Consider the following 17,662-nt stretch of genomic DNA (forward strand, 5'->3'; position numbering starts at 1 on the left):
AGTGGGATTTGGGGGCGGCATGATGGGACCTGGGGTGGCACAAGGGGATTTGGGGCAGCGGAGAGGGATATGGGGCAGCAGAAGGGGATCTGGGATGGCATGAAGGGACCTGGGGCCCCCCCAGCAGCTCTGAGCCCAGCTCCCGCATGCTCCGGTGTGGCCTGAGCACACAGGAACTGGCCCCATGGCGCAACAGGAAACGAGATGCAAATTGTCATCAGGGAGGAGGAATTCAGGATGAGTTTCTGGAGCCTGAGGGGGGGGGTCTCAGGCCAGGGAGGGGGGTGGTGGGGGTGGTCCCATGTCAGGTGGGGTAGCTCAGGGTTCCCCACTGCCCTGCAGGACACCGGGGTCCGCCGGCCGCCCCCATGGAGCAGGAGGAGCCCTGCGTGGTGGAGCTGCACGACTCGGACGAGGGGGACATGGTCCGGAGGGTCTACATTGGTGAGGAGGGGGCGAGGGTGGGCTGGGGAGGGGGGACCCAGCTCTGGAGGGGGGGACGCCTGTCCCCGGGGTGGGGGGCGCCAGCCCCCTCCCCAGCCTCTCTACCCACCCCCGCAGCCGACGATGGCATCGTGAGCGATTGCGAGGACGAGGTCCTGCCCCACGAGATCATCCAGACCGTCATCCCCCACAGCCCCCTAGCCCCCAAAAGCAAGAAACGAGGAGGGCAGCCCAGCTCCGGTGCCGCGACGTCGGCAGGGGGCTACGGTGAGGAGGAAGAGGGGGAGGGCGTGGGGGGACGGCACCGGGGTGGCCGTCAGCGCCCCTTTATCTGCAACGAGTGCGGGAAGAGCTTCAGCCACTGGTCGAAGCTGCTGCGGCATCAGCGGACTCACACCGGGGAACGGCCCAGCACCTGTGGGGAGTGCGGCAAGAGCTTCAGCCAAAACTCGCACCTGGTTCAGCACCGTCGGACGCACACCGGGGAGAAGCCATATCGCTGCGGGGACTGCGGCAAGAGCTTCAGCTGGAGCTCCAACCTCATCCAACACCAGCGCATCCACACCGGGGAGAAGCCCTACACCTGTGGGCAGTGCGGCAAGAGCTTCACCCAAAGCAAGAACCTCATCAAGCACCAACGCACCCACTCGGGCGCCCGGCCCCACCGCTGCGGGCAGTGCGGCCGCGGCTTTGCCCAGAGCACCAACCTGCTGAAGCATCAGCGGGTTCACGCTGCCCGCGGCCAGCCCTCACCCTGCCCAGAGTGCGGGCAGAGCTGCCGCGACGGTGCTGAGCTGGAGCGTCACCGAGCGCAGGCTCATGGCCATGAGCCCTACATCTGCGTGGAGTGCGGGGAGAGCTTCGCCAAGAGTGCCACACTCAACCGCCACAAGCGCGTCCACAAGCCCCTCTTTGTCCGCTGAGACTGGCTGGGGGGACACGAGGGGGGACGCACGGACTGCGCTGCGGGCAGGGGGACGAGGTGACGCCAAGCCACGCCGGACACCGTTGTGGTTTGTGTGGCCCCTAACGGACACAGGCTGGACCTCGGTGACCCCCCCATAGGGGATGGACCCTATAGATGTATATACTGGGGTTGGGGGTGGGGGGCGGGACGGACACACGTAGGGTAGAAGCCATGGGGCACCACCAGGCAGACCCTGCGCTGGGGGAGCGAAGCGCGGCTGGATGGGGCCTTGGCCATGGAATAAAGTTGTTCTGTTTGGGGGAAGGTGGATTATTTTGTCTCGGGGGGGTAAAAAGCCCCACAGGGGTGTTGGGGGGGACCTAGCTGAGGCCTTGCAAAGTTGGGCGAGAGAGGCTGGAGATGGAGGGAGCAGCGGGATTCCTGGGATAAGGCTGCCCCAAGTCGCGTGGCCACAGACCTGGCAGAGCCCCCCCCAACGCCACCCCCAAAAGCACCCCGCTTTGAGAAGTCAATTCATTTATTCCGCACCGCGGCAGCAAGATGCTGCCTACAAAAAGTGGGGGCTGGTGCTGCCGGGCACCATGGGGGTGGAAAGAGGCGCTGGAGAACCAGGACAGAGAGAGCCAGGATGGGGTCGGGGGCTGCGCTGCACCCCACGGCTCCCTCCAGCCTCGGCTCCCATCCCAGCGGCAATGGCGAGGAGGGGGGCCTGTGAGGCTGAAGGCTAAGCCTTGGTGGTCGCACCCTGCGTGGCTCCCAAGGCCGTGAGCTGCTGGATCTTCTGGCTCATCATTTCCACCACGGCTGCAGGGAGAGAAGGGGGCTGGGGAGTCGGGGGAGGCTTCTGGGGGTGCCCCCCAAGAGCGAGGAGGGAGCCAGCTGCTTACCCTGCTTCATAGCATGTTTCTCCTGCAGTGCTGGCTGGATCTTCTCCATCTGCTTCGTCAGGAAGTCGATTTTCCGCTTGAAAAAGTCTCGGGCGTCATCTGCTGTCTGAGGGAAGGGGCAGCAAGGGAGTTAAGGGGGGCCTCCATGACACAAACATGGGGAGCAGTTCCCCAGGAAAGGCACCGAGCCACCCCCCCAAACCCGACAGTGTCCCTCACGCACACCCCTCACCTTCTCCACATAGTAGCCAGTTCCGACATCGATCAGGACACGCTCGACATCCGAGAGCTTCCCTGGGACATACATCTGGGAGGGGGTGTTAGGGAAAGCAGGGAACCGGGAGGGTTACACGGCTCTGGCAGGAAAGGCAGGGACAGAGCCTGGGTGTGCCAGGTAGCGGCACCACAGCGTGATGGTGGCGCCACTGGTTTGGCACAAACAGCCCCAAGGGGAGTGAATTTGCGGGGGTGAGAAAGGATACAGAGCTGGTGAGGGGCACCAGCAGGTCCTTCCCTGTGAAAAAGCAAGCAGAGGCGAGTGAGGGGAGCCCACAGGGCCACAACTCAACATCTGGGCAGGGTGTTGTAACATCTGGGCCACTCCAGCAGCCCCCTCAGCCTCTCTGCCGGGCACGAGGTGCCAGAGCCTGGGCCAAAAGAGCTGACACGGGGGCTCTGGGTGGTTTGTTCAGAGCAGGACTTGGTACGTCTCAGCCCTAGGGAGGAAGGAGTGATTTGGGGGAGCAGCCAGGGCCGGCAAAGCCAGGGAAGAGGGTACCGGCCTCTGGGGGCTTGGCACAGCGCCCCCTGGTCCAGCTGGGATGGGGGGGATCCCACTCGCCTTCATTGCTCTTGTTGAGCACGTTGAGGCAGTCCTTGGCTTCCACATACTTGGTCTGCACCACCTTGAGCTGAGCAATAGAGGACGAGAGGAACTCCACCTCCTGGCAGAGAGCACAGCCCTGTCAGTGGGGAGAGGGCCCCGGGGCTGGGGGGGGGAGCAGGAGGGAGCCTGGAACAGCCCCAAAGAGCAAGTGCCAGAGCCCCAAGAGATGTCACGGAGGGGGGGCCACAGTCCCACACCCAGCGGTGTCTCCAAGCCAGTGTCACACAGGGTGACATGGGGCTGAAGCACCTCACCCGGTCAGCTCCAGCCTCGTCACCCCCTCAACCCAGCCACCCAGTTTCTACCTCAGTATTCCTCAGAGCCCAGTCTGGTCCAGCACACCTCCCCCAGTTCCAAACAGCTCACTCTGCCTCCACACATGCCCCCCCCGCCCCGAGTCCGGGCCTGTCGCTCCCACCCCAGCTCAGCCTGGTCCCACACATCCCCTCCCACCTCCACAGCCCAGTCTGGTCCAGTATAGCCCCCCCCTCCCCCCGCCCCAGCCCAGTCAGGCCCCACACATCATCCCCCAGCCCCTCCCAGCCCAACGCGTTCCCACACAGCCCCAGGCGGGCGGGCCCGACCCCACAGAGCCCCCCTCGGCCCCACACAGTCCCCCCCGACGCGACCCCACCTGATCCAGCTGCCCCTTGAGCAGCTCCAGCTGCGGCAGCGGCAGCTCCCCCACGTTCACCGTCTGCGCCATCTTGGGCCGCCGCGACGCTCTAGCACCCCTCAGGCCTCTCGCTGCTCCGCCGGACGCGTGCCCCCTAGCGGCCGGCAGCGCCCCGGGGGGGGAGGCAGCAGGCCCCCCCCCCAAAGTCGGGGAGGGGGGGGCAGCTCTCTTGTAGCGCCCCAATACCCTCCCCCAGGGAAAAGGGTCCTTCCCCCCATGGAAGGGGCATCCAAGGTGCCCCCCCAGGGGCAGAGGCTAAAGCCCAGCACTGTCATGGTGATGGAACCCTGAGCAAGCAGCCCCCCCCCACCTTCCCAGGGCTCCTGGGGACCCCCTAACACCAAAAACCAAGGGATGGGGGGGGGGAGCAGCAAAGGCTGGGGGCTCTGGGTCACCTCCAGCAGCAGAGGAGGAGGGCAGGAGTCTTGGAGACCTTCCCTGGGGGGGGAGGGGGGGGGTCCAGCCTTGGGGAGAGTGAACAAATGGGCAACAGGGTGGTGGGGGAACAGGAGGGAGCAGGGCAATAGCTTTATTGTCACAGAACACGCAAATAAAAACACTTTCGTTAAAATAAATTAAAGCAGTTGTAAACACAGACACACACACACCCCGCGAGTCCCCAACTGCCTCCCCACGGGGACGGCGGCCCCCTCCAGCCCTCACTGCAGGCAGACGGGCAGCCCGTAGGCAACGGGGGCTGCCCCGACGAGGTACTTAAGTTTGGGGGCTTGGCGGGCCTGGGTGACGTAGGACAGGAGCGGGGCACCCGAGCCCCCCCTCAGCCAGCCCTGCAGCAGCGCTTGGGCATAGCGGTCGATCTCCCGGTCTGTCACATCCCACAGGTTCCCCAGGACGAAGGGGCTGGAAGGGAGGAGGGCATTAGACCCATTCCCACCCCAAAAAAAACCCAGCACCATGCATACAAAGCCTCTGCCCCCCTCACAGACACCCCCCCACTCCGTAACTCACCAGCCGGCCATGATGTACTTGAGGATGATGCCGGAGCCCTCCAGGCTGCCACGGACAGCGAGCGCGGCGCTGCTGCAGCCGAAGAGCAGGGCGACGGCACGGCAATCCAGCCGGGCGATGGTCTGTCCGTCCAGTAAGCGGGCACCTGCTCCGTGGCCCGCATAACTATGGGAAGAAGCCCCCCCAGGTGAGCTCCGGCTGCCCTCGTACACCCCCCCCCCAGGGTCTCCCCAAGCAGCCCTGGTGATGCTCACATGTAGAGGTCGTGCTCCAGGAGGGCTGCCTGCATCTGCTCCGGCCTTGGGACGGCTCCTGTCACACCTCTCCAGCCAGGTTCGCTGTGGGAGAGCTGGTGAGAAGGGGGTGGGGGGCACAGACCATGCCCCCTAACCCCATATCCCCCCTCCAAGATCTCCACCCACCTCTCAAACCAGCCCCGAAATCGTTCCTCAGTGCCCAGGAGGTTGCTGTGTGGGTTGAGGACGTAGAAGGTGCTGCTGGGGTTCACTCCGCGGCTCAGCACGGACCCTGACTGCTGCCAGAGCAGGGGAGACGAGTGGGTCCCAGCCCAGCGCAAGGTTTGGGGGGTTCCCCCAAACCCCGGGGCTGGGGTACACGGGGTCTCCCATCCTCTCACCTCCTGTGCCAGGGAGTAGCTGACCAGGAAGCGCAGGGAAGGGAGCCTGGTTACAGGCACAGCCTTCAGGCACGCCATGCTCTCCCAGGGCAGCTTCTGCAGGTGCTGGGAGGAAGAGGAGGAGGAGGAGGAGGAAGGCGTGAGCGGGAGGGAGGTTAGCAGAGCCAGGAGGAGGTGAAGCAGGAGCTGGGGTCTCACCTTATCCAGAACCAGGACGAGGGAGCCGCCCATCTGCGTGGTGCAGGCTCTCCACTTCTCCACCGCCTCCTGCAAGAGGAGCTGAGCCTTGCGGGGCTGCGCTGGGCAGAGGCTGAAGGCCAGGGCTTGCACGTCATGGGGGCCAAGAAGGGAAGCAGTGTTCAGCACCACCTGCGAGGAGGAGGAAGGGGTGAGCATCGGCAAAGCAGGGGTTCAGTTCCCCCAAACCCTGCCCCAGCCCGGGCACCTTGAGCAGGGTGGGATCCGAGTCCCTCCAGCCGCACTGGCAGAGCTGGGTGTGCAAATGGGTGGCTTCCTCTGCCAGACTGGGATGGGGAGCAGTGGGGATCAGGGCCCCCCTCCAGCAGCCCAGCACCTGCGTCTCCAGGGTCTCGATGAGGCTCTGCAAGAGGTCAGAGAGTCACTGAGGGGGCTCCGGACCGCCCAACCTCCTCTGAAGTATGCCCCACGTCAGGGTGCAGGGTGGTTTTCCCCCACCTTCATCCTGCGGTCCAGCTCGGAGCGGCGCAGCCACCATTCTCGCTTGTCCGTGCAGCTGTTGACTTCCTTCTGCTCCTTCTGGATGGCATCAAAGTCGCTCAGCACCGAGCGCAGCGGGGCCTGGAGGAGGAAGGGAGCCATGATCCAAGCCGCAAACATGGCTGGGCTGCCCCTCTCCCATCCCTGCCCTCACCTTGGCGAGCGCGGTGGGGATACGGATGTTCACAGGAGTAGTGCCCTTCTCCAGCCGTGCCAGCAGCAGCGTGTCCCCTACGGAGCCAGGCCGGATGCTGACGAGGGTCAACACGCACACTGTCACCCCTGAAAGTCACACCCAGACCTTAAGGACAGCCCCAAGGGCACCATCCATCACTTAACACCCTCCTGGGCAATGAGCTGCCTGGTCCCTCTGCTCCCATCAGCCCTTACCGCTGGGGATCTGCTGCAGCTGCGCCTGGAAGCTGTCCCGCTCCTCAGATCCCAGCCCTGTGGAGCTGAACATGAAGAGTCTCTCAAGTTCGGTGAGGTGGTGTCTGCGCTGGGCAGCGCTCCCCTCCTGCAAGGAGAGCCCCCGGAGCTGCTCGGCCACGTCCCCCGCTGACTTCTTCTCTTTGCTGCAGAGGGAAAGGCAGTCAGGGGGGAATAACCACCCCAAAATCACCTTTGCTGGGGCTCTGCTGGTGTTGGGTGAGCCCCTTCTCCGTGATGCTCTGTGGATGGAGGGAGGTGAGACCGAGGGACTCACTGAATCTTCCTGTGGATGATGCTGAGCAGCTGATGGCGAGTGGTGACGGAGACTGACTCGGAGAGCAGGTACGCGGTGAGGAGGGGGTCCTGGTTCCCCATGGCCAGAGCCAGGAGCTGGCAGAGCTGGCTGTAGAGTGCACCGGGAGGGCAGTGGCTGATGCAGTTGAAAGCATCTTTCAGGAGCTCAAGGACTGTGTCCAGCGAGGAGACATCTGGAAGGGACAAAGCAGCAAAACCCCAGGATCAGCCGCCGAGCCCTTGGGCAACACTTGAAGCAGTGGCGAGGGGAGGTGGAGCAGGGAGCAGAGGGGATAGACCTAGCATCCCCATCACAGCCACCAGCTCCCAGCCCGAGACCAGCATCCCATGCACTGGAGGCTTGCAGACCAGTCCCGTGTTACCCTTGGCCAGCAGGGTGGGTTTTTTTCGATAATGGGATGGCCTACACGGCACCAGGCCTGCTGGCATCGGATGGGATTCACCTTTCTCAAAGAGAGAAGAAGATCTTTGCTCACGAGCTAGCAGAGCTCATTGACAGAGCTTTAAACTAGACTTGGAGGGGAGTGGGATGAAATCAGGCTTGCCCGCGACAAGCTGTGGGACAATAGGCCAAGGCTAGAGGGATGGGGTGCTAGTGAGGAACCTCAGCCTGTTGCTCTGAGACATGCTGGGTACACTGGAAGTCTTACAGAGATGAGCCAGGGGCTCCTGAAGTAATAGGAGCCAAGAGGGAAACACCACTGAAACACCTCAAAGGAATTAAGGGGTGTTCCTCTAAGAAGGTGACAACAGCCCAGATGAAGTGCCTCCACACCAACACATGCAGCATGGGCAACAAACAGGAGCTGGAAGCCACCGTGCTGCTAGAAAGCTATGACCTAGTTGCCATTACTGAAATTTGATGGGATGAATCCCATGACTGGAGTGTGGCTCTCAAAGGCTACCGGCTGTTCAGAAGGGACAGGCAAGGAAGAAGGGGCAGAGGGGTTGTCCTCTACATCAAAAAATGGATCGATTGTGAAGAGCTGTCTCTGAAGAACGGCCACGAGCAGGTTGAAAGCTTATGGGTAAGAATTAGAGACCAAGGCAACAAAGGAAACTTTGAGGTTGGTGTCTACTGCAGGCTGCCCAATTGAGCGGAGCCTATCAACAAAGGCTTCATACTCCAGCTACAGGAGGCATCGCACTCACAGGCTCTCGTCCTGCTGGGGGACTTAAACCACCCCAATGTCTGCTGGAAAAGTAGCACGGCGAGCTGTAGGCAATCCAGGAGACTTCTGGAATGCATTGAGGATAACTTCTTAAGGCAGGTAACAGACAGCCCTACCAGAGGGGATGCAATACCAGAGCTGTTGGTCGCTAATGCAAATGAACTAATCGGTGACATCAAGACTGGAGGCAGCCTGGGCTGCAGTGATCGTGCACTGGTGGAGTTCACAGTCCTGAGGGATATGGGTCAGGCGAAGAGTAAAGTCAGGACCCTGAATTTACGGAAAGCAAACTGACAGCTGATCAAGGAGTTAGTCAACAGGAGCCCCTGGGAAACTGCCTTCAGGGACAAGGGAGCAGAACAGAGCTGGCCTATCTTTAAGGATGCTTTCTATAGAGTGCAAGAGCTCTCAACCCCCAGGTGTAAGAAATCAGGAAAGGAAAGCAAGAGACCAGCATGGGTAAGTCAAGACCTGCTGGTCAAACTAAAGGGCAAGAAGGAAACATACAGGCAGTGGAAGCAGGGACAGGTATCCTGGAAAGAGTATAGGGACGTTGTTGGGTTGGCGTCAGGAAGGCCAAGGCACTGCTTGAGCTGAACTTGGCAAGGGACACACAGAATATAAGAAGTGCTTCAACAGGTATGTCAGCCAGAAAAGGAAGGTCAAAGAAAGCATAGCCCCCCCCCGCCCCCCGCCGATCAACACAACTGGTAACAAAGGATGGGGACAAGGCTGAGGTACTCAACAACTTTTTGCCTCAGTCTTCACTGGCAACCTCTCTTCCCATACCTCTCCAGTGGATGGACCGCAAGACAGGGACTGGGGGAGCAAAGTCCCTTCCACAGTAAGAGAAGATCAGGTTCATGACCACCTGAGGAACCTGAACATACATAAGTCTATGGGACCTGACGAGATGCATCCCAGAGTCCTGAGGGAATTGGCCAATGTAGTTGCCAACCCACTCGCCATGATATTTGAAAAGTCATGGCAGTCAGGTGAAGTCCCCAGTGACTGGAAAAAATGGAAACATTGCACCCATTTTTAAAAAGCGTAGAAAGGAGGACCCTGGGAACTACCGACCCGTCAGCCTCACCTCTGTGCCTGGGAAGATCATGGAACAGATCCTCCTAGAAGCTCTGCTGAGGCACATGGAGGACAGGGAGGTGATTCGAGACAATAGTTCCATGTCCAGATGGAGATCAGTGACAAGTGGTGTCCCTCAGGGGGACGTACGGTTTAATATCTTCTTCAAAGACATAGACAGTGGGATCAAATGCACCCTCAGCAAGTCTGGGGATGGGGCGGGCTGACATGCCTGAGGGAGGGAATGCCATCCAGAGGAACCTGGACAAGCTCGAGAAGGGGGCCCCTGTGAACCTCATGAAGTTCAACAAGGCCAAGCACGAGGTCCTGCCCCTGGGTCGAGGCAAACCCCAGTACCAGCCCGGGCTGGGGGCTGAAGGGATGGAGAGCAGCCCTGCCCAGCAGGAACTGGGTGTACTGGGGGACAAAAAGCTGGCCATGAGCTGGCCATGTGCGCTCACAGCCCGGAAAGCCAACTGTCTCCTGGGCTACATCACCAGTCGAGGGAGGGGGTTTTGCCCCTCTGCTCTGCTCTGCCCAGACCTCCCCCCAGAGCACTGCGTCCAGCTCTGGAGTCCTCAGCACGGGAAGGATGCGGACCTGCTGGAGCGGGTCTGGAAACTCCTTCTCCCGGCACCAGGGAGCAGCCCCTACTCCTCCTCAGTTCTTTTGCTCTCTGCCCCTACAGTGGGTTTTGCCCATTTTAAAATATGTTTTTGCAGAGGTGCCACTGATTTCACCGAGAGGCTCAGCTTCAGATTTCCTCCCCCTACAGCTCCCCAACACCAAAACCTCCCCACCCACATGGGGCCGGGTTCTCACCGCCAGCCGTAGGCAGGGTGGAGGACAGGGTCCCCTCCAGGCGCAGGGGGTCCCCGCTGCCCAGCCACCGCGCTGCCAAGACGTCCTCGCCGGCCTCTTGCTGCAGGACCTCGTGCTCCACGTCTGCACCCTCCTGCCTGCGCCGAGGCAGCCGTCTCCTGCCTGCAGGGAGGGACAGAGGCACTTGGTCCCTGGGACTGGTGGCAGCAGTGGGGACAGCAACTGCTTAGGGGTGCACAAAGGCAGGACAGCCCCCCCCCCCCAATCCCTGGGGTAGCCCAGCTCACCTGGAGCTCCCTCCTCTTCCTCAGAGGCCCGCAAGACCTCAAAGCTGATCTCAAGCTCTTCCTCCACCTTCTCCTCTTCCTCAATGGTTCTCAGAAGATCCCGTTCCTCCACTCTCTTTCTGGGAGCCCTACGGGTCATCCGCTCCCTCTTCTCCTCCGCAGCCCCGGCTCGACGGCTGCCTGGCCGCCCTCTCCGGGGCTGGGCAGTGCTGCTCTGGCCACCAAACCCCAGCGAGCTTGCCTGGGACCCCATGGATTTGGCAGGCAGAGCTTTTCGGGCACAGGATGTCTTGCGGGTAGCTGTGGGAGTCGGCCCCGCTTCAGGATCCTCCATGTCGCTGTCATCACTGAACGTCACCTAAAGCGGAGGGACAGGGGGGTGTTGGGGCTGGTGCTGGGCGCACCGGGCTGCCCCTCGCCTCTCTCCTCACTCACCTTTAGGCGAGACTTGACTTTCTGCAAGACTTTGGGTGCTCGTGGGTGCCGGGACTTGCCAGCCGGCGGGGAGGATTCACTGAAGATGGTGAAGGGAGTCCTGGGGCCAAGGGCTGCACGTGCCTTGGCGAGGGGACAGGCTTTCTGGTGCGGGGTGCAGGGCACTGTCACCGGCTGGATGACGATGGGGGGCACCTCACTGTCCGAGTCACCCAGAGCAAAGGCGTCATCGGTGTTCGGCACAACCAGGGGCTTCGCTCTCTGGCTCTTCTTCACTCTGGGCTTGGGCATGGCAGGGGCCAATGCTGTCTTCTTTTTGCGCCTTTGAGGTTCAGCCTTGCCCATCTTGAGGGTCTGGGGCACAGCCGCCACTTTGGGCTCCATCGGAGTCAGCGTGGGCAGCTGGCAGTTCCTAGAGCTGGCAAAAACACCATCCACGGAGCTGCCGTGCTTGGAAGCCAGGCGGCAAACGGCGGCTGTGGCTTTGGTGAGCAGCAGGCTGGCCCTGGAGACCTCCAGGCTGGGCAGGTGGGGGCTGCAGGATGCTAAGGTGGTCAACCCCGTCTGCAGCTCCTCCTGCAGCTCCTCTGCCGGCCGGGGGCTGGCCAGGCTCTGAAGGGCCAACGCAGCATAGCCAGTGGCCACCAGATTGTCCAGCAGCTCCAGCACAGGCAGGTCCCGGCCGACGGAGCCGCCCCACAGCTTGTCTCGCAGCACGGCGGCGAAGCGTGTGGCCACGGCGGCGCAGCGTGGCAGCACCTCGTGGATCAGACCCAGCCCCTCGGCTGTGCTGCCCGCTGCCAGCTCGCCGTGGGCACAGGAGAGGAGCCAGCGCAGGCAGAGAGCTGAGAGGGCCAAGTCGGAGCAGAGGCGGCACAGGCAGGCTGCCGGGTGGGTGAGGAAGGCCAGTCTCTTCCTCCTCTCAGGCTTCAGCTCCGGTGAGGCGGTGAGAGCATCCGCCTTCTCCAGCCCACTCACTGTGGCCACAAACTCCAGTGCAGGGCCCTTCAGGAAAGCTTCCTCTTCCCTGAGGGGCTCAGAGATGGAGTCCCTTGGCTTCTTGCCCTCAAGTTTGCCTTTCCTGGGCAGGATCTTCATCTGGCCTTTCTGCCTCTGGCTGGCTCCAAGGTCTGTGGGCGGAGGAGAAGGTTATTTCGGTGTCTTCCCTGCACAGCCCTCCCCCAGCTCCCACCACAGACAGCCCAAGGAGGGGTGCAGAAGGCCAGACCCAACGCTCTGCTTTCCCCAGCTACGCCTTTATTGGCTGGAGGAATCGCTCGATGAACTGAAACGTGGCCCAGAGTCATCCCCCACCTCTGCACCCTCCGGGGTGACGAGGCTCAGCTGCTCCAGCAGCATCTGCACAAGGCTGGTCTTTCACCCCAGCCCAAAAGCGGGTGCAAGAGGGGTCATCCCTGGCACTGGCTGAGCTTGGAGCTTACCTCGGCCCCTCCATTCCCCTCCAAGCCCAGAGCAGGGACTCACCAGCATCAGACTCCAGGAGGAAGAGAGCCTGCTGGAGGTCGAAGTGGCTCAGCTCCAGCTCACTCTGCTGCAGCTCCAGCTGAGCCTTCAGCACCAGGAAAGAAGTACACCTGGGAGGGGGAGAAAAACAGCCCTCAGAGCCCCTCCACAACAGCCGTCGCTCCATTCCCAGGGCCATGCAGGAGGCAGGCAGCGAGGAACAAGCTCACGTCTGGCCTGGCAAGCTGAATTCACAGGATAACACACCCCAGAGCAGCTGCTTGTTCCAGACCAAGCTGAGAAGGTGCCAAACCCTCCCACCGGGGCCAGTCCCTCACCAAGGGACAAAGACACCAGTGTCCCCTGTGGCCACAGGGCAGCTCATCCCTAACCTAGCATTCCCCAAGCTCGGGGCCAGGCTCACCCCGCCACTCCACGGTCAACTCACCACCGGGTGGCTTGCAGTTTCACGGCGAGCTTGACAGCCTCCAAGCAGAAGGCTTTGGCTTTACACACCACCTCCAACCTGCCGAGGAGAGCCACGAGGTGCTCCGAACAGGCCAGTGTATCAGCCAGCACTTGCCACTTCAGCAGCAGGTTGTCCCCTGCGAGGGAGGACAAGAAGGTGATGGGAGCTGCTCCTCCGGGAGAGGCAGGCAAGGAGCCCGACTCTTTCCAGAGGAGCACTTGGGTTTTGGTCCACGCTAACAACCAGCTCACCGTAATCCACAAACTGGACATCGGCCGCTGTTTTCTGACAGCCCAGCACATCACTGCCCATCAGCAGGAGGATGATGCTGCGGAAAAGCTTCTGGGCTTCGACAAGAGCCGTCTTGGGACTCTTCCACCCTGTGCGAGGGCAGTCGTGGGTATCTGCACTAACCAAGACCCTCCCCAGACCCAGCACAGAGCAACTCGCCCAGATTCCCTCTCCTTGTCCCAAAAGGGGCTGCTTTGGAGAAACCCAGAGGTGAAACATTTGCACGGAGCTTCATCCATGACCCCTGTCAACCTGGCGCTCACCGGCAGGGTTTTAAACATCCCCTGCAACTCACCTTGCACAAAGATCTGCTGCCGAAGCTTGAGCGAGAGGCGGGCAGCAGGGAGGCTCAGGTAGACGGCCACCAGCTGAAGGACATGGGCTCGCAGCAGGTACCAGACCTTTGTGCTTTTTTGCAGAGCTGGGTTCTGGAGCACCTCCAGCAACAGGGTGAGACCCTCTTCAATCTGCAGAGGGAGAAAAAGAGTCACCATTTGTGGTCCAGGGTATCTCCACACCCAAGGTTCCTAGCAAGAGGTACTGAGATAGCCAGACAGAGCTGCTGCAGTCTCCTCTTGCCCTCTGACACTACTTCTGAGGCAGAAAAGGGTTTTTAGGAGCCTTACCCGGTGGTTGACACAACACAGCTGGCTGCGGAGCAGGAGGCAGGTTTGCTGCAGCAGCAGGTAGGAATCATTGCTGCTGTCAGCTTTCTGCAGGCAGGACTCCATCTCCTCCAAAAAAAGCTGGAAACCAACACACCAGCCTGAGGGCTGCAGCCTCGGGGATCAGCCAAGCTCGCCCCACAGCCCTTTCCCTCCCTGCCAGACTTACCTGGGCATAGCTGGGGCACTCCAGCTGGAAGAGCAGCTTGGTGAGCTGGCACAGGGCGCTGGCCATGCCCAGGCTGTCCCCAAGTGCACTGCACAGGGCTCTGACCAGCAGGTAGGTCTCCATGGCTTGCAAGGGCTGGGGTCAGGAAAACCCTCATGGTTACTCTCAGAGACCACCTCAGAGGGATTCTGTGTGCCTGGGGAGGCTGCCATCCCACTGACCACCTCCCCAGCAGCATTACCTTGGCCATCAGCTTGTAGAGAGCTGCCAGGAGGTGCAGGGAGGCTACAGTCTGCTCAGGGCTGCGCACGGCCGGGACACCCGGCGTGGCCAGGAGCTGCTTCCACAAGGCAAACGCGTCGTCCAGGCTTTTGGACAGAGCTGAGGGGGCACACCACAGGTCTGAGACACCCTGACCTGAAACCAGGTGCTCCTGGAAAGCCTCTTCACGAAGGGCCCAAACCCGCCAGCATCCTCACCAGTCTCTGTCACCAGGTTGAAAGAGATGCCGTCGTACAGGAATCTGTTCTCCAGCAGCCTGCCTTCGTAGTTGAGGTCGTTGGGCTCAAAGTCACCCAGGTTCGTTAGCCCCTGAGCTTTGGCTCTCTGGTCCCTCTCTATGCTCTGCAGCATGGGAGAAGGCAGCAGTAACACATGTTAAGAGACACCATCGTGTTTATCAGCGGGTTCTGGGTGGCTTTTGGTGGCCCCAGTGCAGAGCTGAGCATTGCCAAGGCTGAGGAGGGCACCTGATGCGTGCACGGACCCCCATGGCGTTTCTAGATCTGGACCCGTTTCAGCATCCCACAGCCCCCCCTCCACCACCCCCACCCACCTGCTCCAGCTTGGACTCTAGGGTGCAGATGTAGAGCCAGAGCAGAGCCTGTGCCTGGTCATCGAGGAGTCGGTCCCGGTTCTGGGCGCTCCTGGGCACCAACTCCAGCAGCCGCAAGGCTTCCTGGATGGAATCCAGGGAAGAGCTGCCAGACAGAGGGATTAGAAACAGCCTTCTACCCCCAAAACCCCTGGAGCATTTTAAGGGGAGGGATAGATACACCCCAGAACCCCAAACAGAGCAAACAGCCAGAGCACTAACACTCCAGATCCTTAAAACTCCCCCTGAGGACCCTCAAATGCTCCCTGGTGATGTTCAGGGAGGTGATCCCAGCACACCAGTGTCCACCCACCAGTCCGTCTGCTGGGCGTAGCTGTGGTAGCACAAGACCTGGGCCAACTCTGTCAAGCCGATAGCTCGCTCATGCAGGCGGCCGCTCTCCTCCGAGCAGATCTCCAGCAGGTCACAGAGGACATTGTAGCGTTCCTGCCCTGTGTTGGCTCGCACAGTCTTGTAGGCCTTCAACTCCGCAAAAAGGACAGTCACCAAGGTCTCTGCATCCAGGCTGTGCCCCTCCAAGCCTTCCTTCAGGGTCCTGGGAGAAACAGGAGCTGTAAGGGGGGCTCTGTGCAGAGCGCAGCGGAACCGGGCACATCTCGCAGGGAGAAACATCATCATTTTATTGGCTTGTGAACCACAGCTCTCAAGACTTCCACCCCCCACGCACCAGGCAGCCCTCCAGGTCTTACCGTAATCGTAACTCCTCAGCCCCCTGTTTTGCAGCATCTGTTTTGACTCTGACCCAGAGGGAGATGGGCTCTGCCAGCAGCTCCCCAATCTGGCCCTGCAGCGCAGCCAGCCACTGCACCACACATGCCAGGGCTCTCTCCAGCCGCCCCAGCTTGCGGTAACTTTCCACCTGCAGCCTGAAGCATTTGTGCAGCTGTGGGGAGACCACAGAGAACTGGCTTCAGCGCCCAGTGGGAGCAAAATCCCTCCATCCCATGTCCCGTACCGCAGCCCTCTTCCCTGCCTGGGCGAAGGGAAGACCTCAGAGCAGGGAACTGGGGTTGTTCCAGGAGCAAAAGCTGGTCCCATCCTCTCCTTTGCTCCCCTGGCCCTGGGACCAGATGGTTCAGCTCAGCCCCATTCAGTTTTGCCAGAAGCATCAGGCAAGCGCTTACCCTCTCCGGGGGTATCTCTGGACAAGCGTACGCATCTGCTGTCTGCAGCCACTTGCAGAGGAGCTCGCAGACAGAGCTGGCCTCCTCGTGAAGGTTCTGGTTGTAGAAGATATAGGCCAGCTTGAACGTGCATGACACTGCCACAAGTGAAAGCCGAATATTAAAGATGTGATGGAGAGAGAACGACCCCTCTCTCCCTGTCCAGCCAGGGACCATCACCCTCTGCCCTGGCCCCACCAGCCATGTGTTTTGCATGACGGAGAACCCCCTCGTTGCTCCCCAGATACACAGACCCCAAGCTCTGTGTCTGCGTTCGACCCCAGCCGGGGCTGAGATGCTGAGTTTGGTCCCACCCGCCGCAGCACTGACCAGTGACATCGAGGTACTGGGCTCTCTCACTCTCAGGGAGCCCCTCCAGTGCCTCCAGCATCCACGCCACGCTCCTCCTGCAGCCCGCCGTCAGCCGCTCCAGACCCGGCCAGCCCGCTGCCTGCAACGGCTGCAGGGAGATGGAAGCTGGCAAGAGGCCGCCAGGGACCCACAGCCCCCCAGAACCCCCCCCAGGGTGGCTTGAGCAGCCCCTTCCAACCCCACCAACGTGCTACCTCTGAAGGGAAAAGCCACCCAGCACCATGAGGGTCCCACCCACCCCCAGTGCCAGCAACCATCCCCTCCACTGCCGGTACCTGGGAGCACTGGAAGGTGTCGTAGGCCACACTGGCAAAGAGCTGGAGGCTGCGGTAGAGAAGCTGCTTCACCATGAGCTTCTGTTTGACACCATCGGGAGGAATCTGCAGAGGGGAGGGAAGGGGAAAAGCGGCATTCATGGGGCCTGGGCAGCACTGGGTGCTACTGCTCAGGATGGGGACACCAGACAGGGACACTTCGCTAATGGATTAAGGGGAGCATCAAGCCTGGAGTGGGGTTACAAACCTTCCAGCTACTAACAGAAGCTCTGGTTGACCACGCTACATGGTCACCCCACTCCCAGCCCCAGCCTTACCCTCTCCAGCAGCCGGTAGAGGACACGGCAGTGCCCCTCGGTGAAGGCACAGAAGCCGAGCACGTCCTCCCGGCCAAAGGGCCACTGCTTGCTCCTCTTCGCGTACTCGCCCAGGGAGGAGACGATGAGCTGGCAGCTCTCAGCCAGCACCCTGAGGAACCGCTCCGATGCCTCCGCTGCCATGCCGAGAGCCGCCGCAGCCTGGGAGAAGGGCGGCCCCGCGGGGCAAGCGCTCTCGGCCAGCACCTGGCTCAGCTGAACCCCAGCCTCCAGGAGGGACAGAGGATCACCAAAAGAGTTCACAGAGCTGCCGGTGGCCCCCAGGAAGCCCCTCGCGTCCTTTACCGCCTTCTTGGCTGCCCTGTACTGGCCGCTTTTGCAGAGATGCCAGCACTGCTCCAGGGTGAGCTCGAAGAAGCAGAAGGATTGCTGGAGGGTGGGCGGCTCCGTCGCCTCCTTTCGCAGAGCTGCGAGCAAGCAGTCCCCAAGCTGCCGGCCGAGGAAAGCCGAGGACGGCGCCCGCTGGGCTTCGTACAAGGTGGCGGCGGCAGCTGCCTGCTGTGCCGTCTGGGAGGTGAAGAAGGGGGGCTGCAGTGGCGGCAAGGCCACCCCGTCCTCTTCCAGCAGCAGAAGGAAGCGCAGGGCTCGCAGACGGATTGAGAGGACAGCTCTACCCTCCTCCTGTGGCCGGTCAGGCTCAGCCAAAGCGTCCGCCCCTCTCCAGAGCACGCTGAAGCTGCTGTGGACGATGGCTGTGAAGTCCTTGGAGGGTGCCTGGCCAGGGCGGTAGGTCAGCAGCCGGGCACGGAGGAGGTCAGCCACCCTCCAGCAGGCATCGCCGCTCCCCCGGCCGGCCGTGTTCCTCAGCAGG

At 61.6% G+C, this 17,662-nt stretch overlaps 3 protein-coding genes across 3 annotated transcripts in view; 1 reads left to right on the forward strand and 2 right to left on the reverse strand.

The window, feature by feature from the left end:
- LOC104830328 (zinc finger and SCAN domain-containing protein 2-like) overlaps nt 1-1,416 on the forward strand; it is a 7,409-nt gene extending 5,993 nt beyond the window's left edge. The window contains exon 3 of the mRNA XM_010565160.1: nt 760-1,416. Within this exon, the coding sequence (XP_010563462.1) occupies nt 760-1,367 (608 nt within the window). The 3' untranslated portion in view covers nt 1,368-1,416. The remainder of the gene's footprint in view (nt 1-759) is intronic.
- A 481-nt stretch (nt 1,417-1,897) lies between these two features.
- On the reverse strand, nt 1,898-3,868 carry PFDN5 (prefoldin subunit 5). Its single transcript, XM_010565109.1, has 6 exons — nt 3,780-3,868; nt 3,101-3,203; nt 2,742-2,773; nt 2,492-2,566; nt 2,260-2,365; nt 1,898-2,176 (listed from the first exon to the last, which is right to left on the reverse strand). Exons 1-6 carry the CDS (start codon nt 3,849-3,851, stop codon nt 2,097-2,099), a joined length of 468 nt encoding a protein of 155 aa, XP_010563411.1. The 5' UTR covers nt 3,852-3,868; the 3' UTR covers nt 1,898-2,096.
- Nucleotides 3,869-4,480: 612 nt separating this feature from the next.
- Nucleotides 4,481-16,996, reverse strand: ESPL1 (extra spindle pole bodies homolog 1 (S. cerevisiae)). The gene is made up of 29 exons (XM_010565108.1): nt 16,792-16,996; nt 16,475-16,579; nt 16,158-16,278; nt 15,789-15,925; nt 15,354-15,547; nt 14,957-15,199; nt 14,605-14,749; nt 14,237-14,393; nt 14,011-14,171; nt 13,770-13,904; nt 13,562-13,681; nt 13,231-13,402; nt 12,896-13,024; nt 12,624-12,780; nt 12,197-12,306; nt 10,712-11,841; nt 10,277-10,634; nt 9,990-10,151; nt 6,872-7,085; nt 6,556-6,740; nt 6,320-6,447; nt 6,124-6,246; nt 5,873-6,028; nt 5,626-5,796; nt 5,428-5,532; nt 5,213-5,325; nt 5,045-5,128; nt 4,791-4,955; nt 4,481-4,682 (listed from the first exon to the last, which is right to left on the reverse strand). Exons 1-29 carry the CDS (start codon nt 16,972-16,974, stop codon nt 4,481-4,483), a joined length of 5,565 nt encoding a protein of 1,854 aa, XP_010563410.1. The 5' UTR covers nt 16,975-16,996.
- Nucleotides 16,997-17,662: the final 666 nt, after the last annotated feature.

This window comes from Haliaeetus leucocephalus, unplaced genomic scaffold (assembly GCF_000737465.1).
Source record: "Haliaeetus leucocephalus isolate CR32 unplaced genomic scaffold, Haliaeetus_leucocephalus-4.0 Scaffold186, whole genome shotgun sequence".
Taxonomy (NCBI): domain Eukaryota; kingdom Metazoa; phylum Chordata; class Aves; order Accipitriformes; family Accipitridae; genus Haliaeetus; species Haliaeetus leucocephalus.